Source organism: Montipora foliosa, chromosome 10 (genome assembly GCF_036669935.1).
Source record: "Montipora foliosa isolate CH-2021 chromosome 10, ASM3666993v2, whole genome shotgun sequence".
NCBI lineage: Eukaryota > Metazoa > Cnidaria > Anthozoa > Scleractinia > Acroporidae > Montipora > Montipora foliosa.
The window spans coordinates 20,858,511-20,870,796 of record NC_090878.1 but is presented as its reverse complement, the minus strand read 5'-3'; the positions used below and the strand labels follow the sequence as shown (position 1 = coordinate 20,870,796).

At 40.5% G+C, this 12,286-nt stretch overlaps 1 protein-coding gene across 2 annotated transcripts in view; it reads right to left on the bottom strand.

The window, feature by feature from the left end:
- The window catches only part of LOC137973675 (nuclear pore complex protein Nup155-like), a 43,851-nt gene that overhangs the window by 14,676 nt on the left and 16,889 nt on the right, over nucleotides 1-12,286 (bottom strand). Inside the window, exons 15-26 of one of the 2 annotated variants that reach the window (XM_068820545.1) lie at nucleotides 11,811-11,873; nucleotides 10,092-10,384; nucleotides 9,155-9,221; nucleotides 8,591-8,715; nucleotides 8,061-8,116; nucleotides 7,184-7,317; nucleotides 6,479-6,538; nucleotides 5,449-5,580; nucleotides 4,494-4,571; nucleotides 4,031-4,091; nucleotides 3,541-3,676; nucleotides 1,182-1,332 (exon numbers count right to left, since the gene is read on the bottom strand). In XM_068820545.1, coding sequence (XP_068676646.1) covers nucleotides 1,182-1,332; nucleotides 3,541-3,676; nucleotides 4,031-4,091; nucleotides 4,494-4,571; nucleotides 5,449-5,580; nucleotides 6,479-6,538; nucleotides 7,184-7,317; nucleotides 8,061-8,116; nucleotides 8,591-8,715; nucleotides 9,155-9,221; nucleotides 10,092-10,384; nucleotides 11,811-11,873 — 1,356 coding nt within the window. The remainder of the gene's footprint in view (nucleotides 1-1,181; nucleotides 1,333-3,540; nucleotides 3,677-4,030; nucleotides 4,092-4,493; nucleotides 4,572-5,448; nucleotides 5,581-6,478; nucleotides 6,539-7,183; nucleotides 7,318-8,060; nucleotides 8,117-8,590; nucleotides 8,716-9,154; nucleotides 9,222-10,091; nucleotides 10,385-11,810; nucleotides 11,874-12,286) is intronic. The other variant, XM_068820546.1, reaches the window with a different exon arrangement.

The window sequence follows — 12,286 nt, the reverse complement described above, 5'->3', positions numbered from 1 at the left end:
TCAATGTCCAGGGAGTCCTTCAACTTATTATATAGTTTGGACCATATGTAAGGCCCTTGGTATCTTAAAGAATGCTTTCCATAGTTAATAATTAGGCTGATTTAGCAACAGAACGGGAACATCAGTGGCGACGTCGCGCGCAGCAAAACTACCGATGAGAATTTAGAATAGAGAAGAAAAGAGTGGAGTCTATTTTATTCTGAATTCTCATTGGTGTTTTTTCTGCGCGCGCCGTCGCCACTGACGTTCCCGTTCTGTTGCTAAATCAGCCTGATAGTGTTAAAAGTAGGGATATCGAAGTCGCTGTTTCTTAGTGAGAAAAACCTGAATTTCCACTACAGCCTGTTGTAGAATGAGGCCAATCAGTGCGAAAGGTTAGAGACAATAAATACGGCTTCGTCACAACGAGGTTGTGACCGAGGTGCTGGATTGCATGGGTCCCCGGGGCCAAGTCCGCTCTGACGTCTTCCAGGTCTCTAGTTTGACTTCAAATTCAGACACCACACAACTCTACAGCGTTCAGGATTCGGCTCCTTTGTTGCCGTTCTATACGTTTAGAGCCTATTGTTTTCTAATCCAATCACAAGAAGGGCTATTATAGCTGCGCCCTGCTGGACACTTACGAATACATAACAAGAATTGAATGACCATGAATGAAACATAGGAGGCCATACAAAAATACCTCAACGCAAGAGGATATATTTGAAACCAAAGCTTAAACCGCGCCACGCACTAGGTTTGAAAAGTCAAATACACGAGAAACTGTCAGTACTCGAGTTTCTCACCTTTCCTAGAAACCGTACTTCATTTGACATAATTAGCCATGAGTCACAACACGACGTAATAACAGAATCAAAGGGTGATTACCAGTTGACCAAAACTTTCGAAAATTTCGGTGGGAAGCTAAATGGACCGGAATGTTTTGGTTGGTGGTCTCAAATGACGGGTCCAACCTTTCGGGGGCGAAAGGTGCCATTCGCCCATTCCATTCGCCCATTCCATTTGATCAAACGACTTGACTCATACACGCCACACTCTCCGATTGGCTCAAAGGCCATACGGACGTGCTGTTGCTTGGGTTAGGTTTGCGCAACTGGAATATCCCGTTCCACTTCGCACAAGGAATTTCCCAAATTTCAAACCGGAATTTTTTTGTTGAATGGTAAGCGCGTAAGACTTACATGTTTCTCTGCATCGGTTGAGGTAAGGCCATTGGGGTCTGGGGCGGGTGGAGGACCTGGCCTAGAGGGTCGGCTAGGAGACTGGGAAGGAGCTGTTTTTAAGACCTGGAGGCGCTGCAGAACATCCAAAATGCACTTGTAGCACTGTTGCCTGAAAAACAAAATTCATAGAATTGGCTATCGACGAAAGCCCCTCAGGGAAGTGGGGCAGCAAGGGTGGCGCAGTGGTGAGAGCACTCGCCTCCCACCCATGTGACCCGGGTTCGATTTCATCATATGTGGGTTTAGCTTGTTTGTTCTCTTCTCTGCTTCGAGAGGTTTTTCTCCGGGTACTCTGGTTATTTACCCTCCGCAAAAACCAATATTTGATTTGAGTTAATTTTCGTTAGTGTCCCCAATTAAAAATAACGTTGTTAGTTGTTATTAGGGTCTTAAAAATATGAACTGAGCAGAAACTGCTGCCTTTGTAATTTCTGCAGCAAATGGTTAGACTTCAAGTTTTCTCGGATAAGGACCATAAATCTTAGACCCGGGAGGAGCAGGTGTAGCTCAGTTGGTCAGTGCGCAGCTTTCGGAGAAAGACGTCCCTGGTCGATCTACGGTGACTCCAACGTCTGTTTCGACTTTACTCTGATCCGCGTAACTACCCGTTAAAACGGCGCACTGACGGAGAAAGGGGGTAAAGGGCGCACCGTCGGCTTCCACTGATACCAGCTTCGTAACTGAAGGAACTACCGACGTTAAAATAAAGTGACTTTACCATAACTTCACTTTTACTCCCGTCTCACAACCTTTCCTTTAACTCGACAATGTGAAGAGTGGGGAGGGGGGCAGTGTTGTGTCTGTACTACTTTTACATACATGCCTGGGTTGGGTGGGTGGGTGGGTGGGTGGGTGAAATCAAATATGGACTGACAGGGGCTGCCACAGGCGCCTTTGCAGGCTGATGTCCGATCTCATCCCAGAGAAACAATTGCAAACCTCCGTGAGACTGTATGTGATCTATGCGGTGTATAAATCCATTACCAATACCATTACTTGAGGGAACTCTTCGCGATTAAACGAGAAAAATGGCCCAAATAAACGACGTTGACAGCGCCACCGCGATGTAAACATGACTTCCCTTTTTCTTGTTTTACCCACAAGTATTAGATTTGATAGGCTAGCACTTCACATTACACTCTATTCAGTTAACTCTATTAGATTTGATAGTTTCACGATTTTGAAACAGATGGGTTCAAAGAGGGACTCCATCAATTTAAGAATAAATAATAATAATAATAATAATTATTATTATTATTATTTATTATTATTATTATTATTATTATTATTATCATCATTATTATTATTACTAATACTAATAATAACAATAATGAGTGAGTGATGCACCAGGCACATGGCTTGCACACGGCTGATGCACAAAAAGAACACCAGCAACGACAGTGATACAAGAGATAATAATAATAATAATAATAATAATAATAATAATATAATAATCATAATAATAATAATTATAATAATAACAACAACAACAACAACAACTGTCACGCTAATCGCTAATCGACGCAAGGACAGCAACGATGCAGCTCAAGGGGGTCGAACCGAAAGCAAACTATGGCGCCTCTGGCTCCCGCTATACCGTCCATGTATGACCTTGGAGCACAGCTTACATCCAGCAGGAATCAGCTGTATGCTGGTGTTTGCTGAGGGGGGAAAACCGGAGGACCCGGAGAAAAACCCTCGGGGCAGAGTAGAGAAATAACACAAACTAAACCCAATTAGTGGCGCCGGGTCCTGGTCCTGGAATCGAACCTGGGCCATATTGGTGGGAAGCGAGTGCTCTCGCTACGGCGCAATCCTTGCTTGCCAAACATATACAAGAGCGGCAGTTTCAGGGTTTCAGATACAAAACTCACATTCGAATTGAGGAGCGCTTCATTGCGGAGAAGCTTTTCAGAACCTCGCAGTTATGAAAGTAAGTAAATAAATAAATAAAAATAATAAGCAAATAGTAATAATAATAATAATAATAATAATAATACTTTGTTTACCCTCGGATTTCAGAGTAGATAGTAACTAATATCTCCGAGCATTGAACGTATACAATTGTTAAGAATCCCAACTGGCGGGAGGCAAACCAGTTGGCTATTTACAAGTTCGCCAGGAAATTGAAGCAGGGACTCAGGGAGTGGTCAGAACGCGGTCTCTGGATCTCAAGGCACGGGTCCTAACCACTCGGTCACACTGCCTCCTAAATAAATGACAAATGACAACAGGAATCCGTAAAAATTTTAAGCTTGGATGGGATTTGAACCAAAGACCTCCGGTCTACAAAATTAAGCTTTCTGATTGTCATTACCTGGCGATAAATGATTCTTCTCCTTGGACGTCGCCATGTGGTTCGCCATTTCTGTAAAAGTGTAACGCCATCCCTTGGGCGTCACGCTTGAGTGCCTCGTGTAAAGCGAGCTCAACTACGCCTTCATAGAATTGCACTGTAACACAGAGGAGCCTTGTCATAAGCGCATCAGAGTAAACGGTGTACCACATAATCAATTATACATAAACACCATTAATAACCACCTTTGCTTGACTTAACATGTACATCAATTGGCTGCTAGCAGCCCCTTCTATGTCGGTCGAACCGAGCGCTACCTCGTTCCTCGTTCCGAAAAGCGCTGGGAACGAGGTTGAGCTGCATGCTTTTTTCAGTCGATCGTGTTTTGTCACGCAATCGAGTGAAACGGCCGAGAAAGGCTTGGGAAAGCCCAACCCAACCTAAGAGGAAGTTGAATGTAACCTACTGCGAATGAAACAGCACGAAACAATTCAAATATACCAAACCTTACCTGACTCAAACATAGCGCATATACCCTCTAGATTGATGTGATGAGTGACTCGCCGGTAACACTGAAAACAAGCCACATCACAAAAGTTGATCACAACGTCATAAGCCATATTGGTAGCCTGACCTCTCCCATGAACAGAGTTTGATTTTCAATTCACAAAATGGCCGCTTAGCCTTGTATTTCTTTATGTCAAGCCGAACTTGTGAATTACGTTTAACTACTTTATTTTGACAACTCTAAAACTGGTTCTTAATTCTTGACAATATATAAAAGCCAAAGACTGGTAGGCAAAATAACACGAGCCCCAGGATCAAAGATGGTGACACGCTATTTACGTTATAAAATCTTTCTTTTTTCGTATGGACCCATCCATCGATAGTTCATGGAAAGAAAAACTTCTGTGCGTAAAATATAAGTAGGGGTAACACTACAGTCTTCATTTGAAATCTGAGGTAATACTTACATGAAGAGCATCCCTGAGTATTCTTTCCTGTTCTGATTTGTCTCTACTTCTCTTTGCTAACATCAAGAGTTCACCAGCCTGTCAAGTAGGGAAAGGTTACTTAGCAATTATTCCATGAGCCCGCGTTGGATACGACATGGTAAAGAGTCAATTCGGCGCTACGCGCCTCGTTGGCTATTACAAATCTCGTATCCAACAAGGGCGAATGGAATAATTGTTTTCTTAAATTCTCAACCTCAACCGATGATGAGGACGATGATGATGATGACGACGACGATAATAATAATGACGACGATGATGAAAAAGATGATGATGATGATGATGATGATGACGACCATGATGATGAAGATGATGAAGATGATGACGACGATGACGATGATGATGATGACAATGATGACTAATGATGACGACGATGACGACAATGATGATAATGACGATGATGAGGACGATGATGATGACGACGACGACGATGGCGATGACTAATGATGATGACGATGATGAGGACGATGATGATGACGACGACGATGATGAGGACGATGATGATGACGACGACGACGATGATAATGACGACGACAACGATAATGAGAATAATGACGACGACGATGATGACGATGACGATGACGATGATGATGATGATCTTGATGATAATAAGACTGGTCAGGAGCCTATCACCCGGAGCGTGCAACTTACCTATTTTCGTGCAACGGCGTTTTCACAAGGTTATTTTTAGATTGAATTTCCCGCTAATGAGACTCCCACAGGAGCCCGATGACCAATTACAAGAAATTAAGCTGACGTCATAGGGTCACCGAACCGGAACTGCCTTTGTTTTTTGACCTATTTCGCGGGAAGGGCTAGTCTAGAAATAAACCTACTTGTGAAAACGCCGTTTCACAGACGCTGTATGGAAGTTGCACGCTCCAGATGGGCTTCTGGACTGGTAACAACAGGCTACCTTTGTAATTACTGCATCATCACTGCTAAATAAATTTGGACAAACATCACGCAATCGTTCACTGATGGCATCTGTTGAGGCAATATCATCATAGTAGCATCCAACAAGAGAGTTGATAAGGGCACTGCAAATCTGAGTAGAAACAAAACAGGCACAATTAATTGAAAAGAGTTGATTTTGCCACAAGACGTATATTCCAGAGATATAATTACAACTCTACTGTAAAATTTAGCAATTACCCTAAGGGTGACCACCCTGAGAAATAGCATTCAAGTCACATTTTCACCCCTGCAAAGAGTAATCCTGTACCTATTCCAGACTGCTTTTTTCATTGACTCATTAACCTGTACCTTTTTTCGTTATAAGAGCTTGGCGCATTGTCTCTCTTGTATCATCTATTGTTTTGTTCTTCAATCACGGACTGCGTCTGGAAAGCTACTGGGTCTCCCTTTGTAAACCCAGACGCAGTTCAAGGGTTACTCTTAACGCTTCCACCACTTGCTGTGAAAATGGTGTCAGCATATTAAGTTACAGAGAAACAAAAAGCACGAAACAGGAAACTAACGGGGGGTCTCCTAAGGCAGAGTACAGGAGCACCCAACGTCGATTTTCGGATTAACATCTGTTCGGAAGACGATTTGAGGTCTAGAATTTCGGAACATTTGTTGTAAAATTCGTTGCTTGCCTGCCTGTCCTAGGATTTTCGAACATCTAAAACATGGTATAATCGCCCACGTTAAACGAATTTTTACCCTAAAAAGGTCACCTAGAATTTTCGGGAGCCTTTTTTCTGGCTGAAATTTTCGAAAAGGTACGTTTTGATCCCTATAATTTTCGGATCAGTAGACTTTCAGCTATGGAATCCGAACAGATGAAAAATGCTTAGGGGATAAAAATATGGCTACATCTACCTTTTAAATACTAAAATACGTTTAACAATGCTATGTTTAAGTGGTTTTGAACTATATTCTCGTTGGGTCCCCCTGAGAGTAAACTGTAAATCTAAAGCTACAGCTGAAGCTATACCTACCTCTTGGCCAGAGGTTATCAAGTCTCTCAACTTGATGTGCTTCAGACGATCCCTAATTACCTGGAATGGAAACAAGTGCAGTGTCAGCGACCAGTCATTAATTCGTGAGACGACTGCCATCAAAATCAGTGACCGCTCCGGGCAATTCCACCTTCAATAAAACCTGGATCTAGAAAATGCAAAATACCATAAAAATATCCTTTCTGATTTGTGATTTAGCCTTTTTGTCGATCTCAATTGAGTTTATAAAACCTGAAATAAGTGCCACTTTTTAAAAGATAAAGAGGACATTTTTAGTATTCTCTCGGGTATTGCTAAATTAATTCTATCAAGTTATCCTAATTCTATCAAGTTATCCCTTCATTTCGCTTTTTGCGAAAAAGTCACCGACGAGAAATTTCTCGAGTATTTTCAGTTTTTTCCTGTTTCAGTCAAAATTAAAACAAAATGTCGACTTTTTTCCGCTTTCTTTGTTTGACCTCCGATTGACAGCTGTCAAAAAATGGCGCCATACTAATTGCTTCCTCGACTTGGATACTTTTGCGCCATTTGAACTTGGTGCCTTATTATTTTTTTAATGGGGTATTTTGAAAGTAACGTGGACGTTGAAAGGAGTCATTTTTAACCGATTGCTGTGCATCTCATTTATTGACGCTGCACACACAGTAACTGTGCTGTCTTCTACGACACCTTCACTCGACTTACTGGTTCAAGGTGAAGTACAACATCTTCAAAATTGTGTTCGTTCAGCACTTGCCACAACATAAGTGTCTCAATAGACCGGTCAACCAAGGACTTGAAATTCATCAAAAAATTCTTCTCTGCGGCAAATGCATCTGCTGGTGCAAAAAAAAAGAGAACGAATCTTATTATATAGCTACTGATGAAATACTAGGATTTTCCCTTTCTAAAAAATCATATCTTCACCGTGCGCATTGAAGATATTATTTATATCTTTCACATGCGAGAATGTGTCGTCATGGTAACTGAGACAATTAGCCAATAAAAAGTGAGCTTCCCCGTCCAAGTTGTTGACCACTTTTTCACTTTGTTTTTAATCTGGACATTTCATCAGAACATATATCTCTCGTGAGATCCTATCAGCACTCCAAACATAAATTTCTATCCCTGCATAGCCATGTAATATCCTCTATTTATCCTTCAATGTTCCGCAACTTTTACACTATTATTGATGGAAGAAAGTGTAATCCAGAAATGGCGTAGTTCCCAATGTAGTGATCTAACCTTTGTACAAAATAATAGTAAGGTGGATTTATCTTTGGAACTCATGCGATCCATGGCAACACCGTCAACCAACGCATAATCTTACAATTATTATTCAAATGTACACTTTTAAATCTTTCTGGTGAGGATTCCAGTTCAACTTCAAAAAACCACTGAACATATTGGGAAAAGAATATGGAGAAGAAGAAATCGAATCCAGAAAGAAAATAAAAATTAGTTGTTACAGAACCATTATTTTGCACAAGAAACAGAAACTTATTGGAGCATTTCTGTTTTCACTGACATCATGGGGTTCCTCTTAAATAGCTTCCATAAAATCCCATGGTATCACACTGACCTTGATGAGTTTGCTGAAGAAGTGATTGCCCACCAGCCATCGTCACTCTAGGGAAACTATAAAAATATCTGGATGGTGAAATCAGAGCAAGAATAGTGATGCAAAAATAATTTAGTGGTCAACGATCACCGGAGGACTTCTGCTCGGCGCACGACATTGGCTGAGCAAAGCCGGCCCGCCAGTCAGAGGTCATCCACAGAATTTCCAAACCTTGCTAAAAATTTAGCTTATGTCATAGGCAATGGTCATTTTGTGAAATTTGCTATAAAATTCCAAGTTTTACTCCTAAACTAGTAAAATGGCAGGAGTTGAAAAAAAAAATACAAGAAAAAAAATTTGCATTTTTCTCATCCCATGGAGCTATTGTATGTAACTGGTAGCTTTCCTTTGGTGTAGTTGGATATCGTTCTCCTCTATCTCTATTATACTTCATAAATATTTAGATGTTTCTAATGTTCTAAAAAGTTAAAAAATTACTTGTTTTGAAATGAGAACACATTTTCACAACACAAACTTGTCCCTTGATTTACCCTCCATCCAAATGAGGCAACATGAACTGCATATTTTGCTCCACCCAAGTTTGAAGTTGTCTCAGTTTTTCCAAAATCCATCCCAACTGGATCACACTGAGTAAGCTTCTTAGAACAGGTGTTGGCTGCCAAAAGATTCAATAAGGTGGCAAGTTCAGGGAATTAATAAAGGGGCTTTGTTACCAAAATTAATGTAATTTCACGACACCCAAAAGTGCCCAAAAAGTAGAATGAAACATTGCAATAACCACCAAAAAATGTTGAAGAACACAAAAAAAAAAACAGCAAAAGGAAAGAGAAGCTTGGATGGACACAAATGGAAAAGATTGAAACAGATGGCAAATCGCTTAGGTAACGGTCGTTTTTGCTCAGAATCATCTTGGTTAAGACGTAACGATAATTTTATGAGTAAAGGAATTCCACATTACCATTTTCGAGCTTTAAAATCCCAATTAACTAAAGATTTCCCAGACACACCCTAACATAACATGACATAGCCCCTTTAAGAACATGGAAAAGTAAAAGAAAATTTTAAAATGGAAAATGGCAGAATGAATCTTTTACCTGCTGTGGCTCTGAATGAAGAGGCAGGAAGAAATCCTCAAACACAAGTCTTCCATCCCAGACGGTTCTGCAAAAATGGTGATTTCACTCGTTTTCATTTTTTGCCATTTCAGTCCTCTCGTACAACGACAAAAAAGCTCTGGTGCTGGATTACGAGCACTCGCACACAACTATTGTTAGGTTGGCTCAGTAATGAGACCACTCGCCTTGCACAATGTGTCGCAGGTTCAATTCCTAAAGTTAATCTAGGTGCTATACATGACATTAATTTTGTCTTCAGTTCAACACTTGATAAGAAGAATCAATAGCACTGTGCCAAACAATGATCTAATATCACATCTGGTGAAATGGTGTCTTCATGACAAGACCATTTTGTTCAATTAAGGGGTTACTTAATATCTGCCTTGGAAATTATGAACATACAATAATGGTACAAATGTATATGCATGATAAGACGTGATGTTTACAGTATGAGTGGTAGAATGGTCTTACCGGTACATTTGCAAACTCAACCAAAAGCTGAGAGTTTGAAAATGTGACATAACACTGATGCAGAGATTGTAGCCAGCATTGAGTCTTTATTTTGTGTCTACTTGTGTTTATTACATTAATTTTTATTAATCACTATTATTATACAATGGTGTCAACAGCTCGATTTTGATTGGCTATAAGCACGCAGCTAATTCTTGCTTGCTGTGTTTCTCTTACGTCATACCTACAGACAACAGATTTTGTATGTAGAATTGACGTCATACCAACAGACAATAGTTTTATGCATGCAGAAGAGACGTCACCTGACACACTAAACCAGCAGTTTGATCAGTTTTGTCATGGCAGAGCTCAGCTCAGGAATATTAAGTTAAGGCCTTGAAAACAACTCAGTGAACTGTTCAGTTATATAACAGGTATAAACACCTGTCTCTTTTCAAATACATACTCAAGAATTCGTGCAAAATACATGCAAAGTCCATCGTGTTTGCTCGATCTTGTCAGCCCAGGTCTTGCAACTGCTTGACCCATTCCAACCTGAGGAGTGGATGTCATAAACCCTGGACTGCCAAATGCTGTTCTGGCCCCTGGCGAGGCAATGTAGCTGCCTGTCAGGCTTCCCCTTGGGGCAGAGCTCCCTACAGAAGGACTACCACTTGTCGCAGCCGGATTTGCCCCTGTACTGATCCCAGGTGACTCTATTCCATACTTGAAGAATGCCCGCGTTGCCCACTCAGCAACCTCCATAACAAATGAAATAGAAAAAATAATTATTATTGTTTACTAACCCTTTCAGTCTTAAGAGTGAGACTTCTACATGTAGATTTTACTCTGTCTAATGCTGTTTAAAAGTCAATGGGTTATCAACCTCTATATCGGTTATCTACGTGAAAACAACGTCCCCTTTTAACCAATTGACTCCTAGGAGAGAGACTTTACTCTGTCTAACACCAGACGATGTTACTCGTCAACAGCCCTTTTCACGTTAGCCTACAATAGTTAATTCTATTGAAATATTAAGTGCTACACGGCCAACGTTTTCAAAAACGTAACCCTTCTTTGTACTTGTACATATTCATTGCCGTGAATTTGACATCTTCAATTCCCACGACCTGCTCCCGTCTGACCTTGTAACTCAGTCGGTAGAGCAGCGGTGATGTAACCTGATAGTTGTGGGTTCAATCCCCACCCTGGTCAGAGTTTTTCTCTGTCCTTGTGTGGGCCCAATTCCATTAGTAGAGCTAATGGTCACATGGTTTACATGGGTAGAAAACAGCACTTCACATTACCCTACAATAGTTAATTCTGTTGAAATATAAAGTACTACATGGCCAACATTTGTAAAAACGTAACCCTTCCTCGTACTTTTCACGGTTAGGTTTTCTCATTTGCATCACAATGTAATCTAGCATGTACGTGAGGCAATTTCGGGCTATTTTGTAGTTTTAACCCGAAATTGTCTTGCATCCACGTTAGATTACACTGTAATGCAAATGACAAAAACTAACCATGAAAAGTGCTATTCATGGGGCCACTTCAGGGATAAATGGGTTGAGAATTCAAACCTCAATTTCTGAAAAAAGAGGTCCCTTTTCCTTGCTTATTGATGGTAACTTTGAAAAGTCGTTGTAAGACCAACAATGGTGATTGTTTGGGGTTGAAGCTAGGACACAACAATTCCATAATTGACTACGTCCATAAATGGCCACCAAGAAATTATTCTTTTGTCTCCTTACTGGTTTTGTTAACACAATGTAAAATTGAAAGAAACCTGGCTGTAAAATGAGACTAGTAAGGCTAATTTGCCGGAAGATAAAAGAATAATTTACTGGCGGCCATTATTGCATTTGGTAAAGATTGCAACTGTGAACGTGTGATTATAAACATATCAGTCAGACATACATGTACATTGGATCAGAACTGGAATAAATAATTATAAAAAAACCGGTCTCTTTTCCTTGCTTGCAGCTAGATCGTAACTTTGAAAAGCTGAGTGACGAGACTAACAATGGTCTTTATTTGGAGTTGAAGCAGACAACAATTTGATAATCAAATGGAATAGATAATTAGTGACTGTGAACCTGTGGTGATGAACAAGCCAGTCAGACATACATGTAGGTGAGATTAGAACTGGAATTAAAAGAGCCAAAGCATAACTTGAACTTACCTGCTGCTGGGATGTCTGTGCTGAACAAGCCAAAACAAGACATGTCGCACATGCTTGGTCTTCCTGTGAGAACATCCAATAGTAAATTTTGATTACTTAATTATTTTTTTATCAATGTTTTTACTGATCATGTATTAACCCTTTCACTCCCAAGAGTGACACTTCTAGATTTTACTCTGTCTAACGCCAGACGATTTTACTCGTCAATGGGGAACCCCACAGGAGTGAAAGGGTTAACAACAGCTAGATTCACTAAAAAACTATGTCCCCATTAACCCTTTCACTCCCAAGAGTGACACTTACAGATTTTTTCTGTCTAACGCCAGACAATTTTACTCGTCAATGGGGAACCCCACGGGAGTGAAAGGGTTAAACAAATACCAATAAATTGTGCAGTTTGTTGGTTCTCTACTCTGCACCGAGAGGTTTTTCTCCGGGTACTCCGGTTTTCCATGTTCCTCAAAATCAAAATTTGA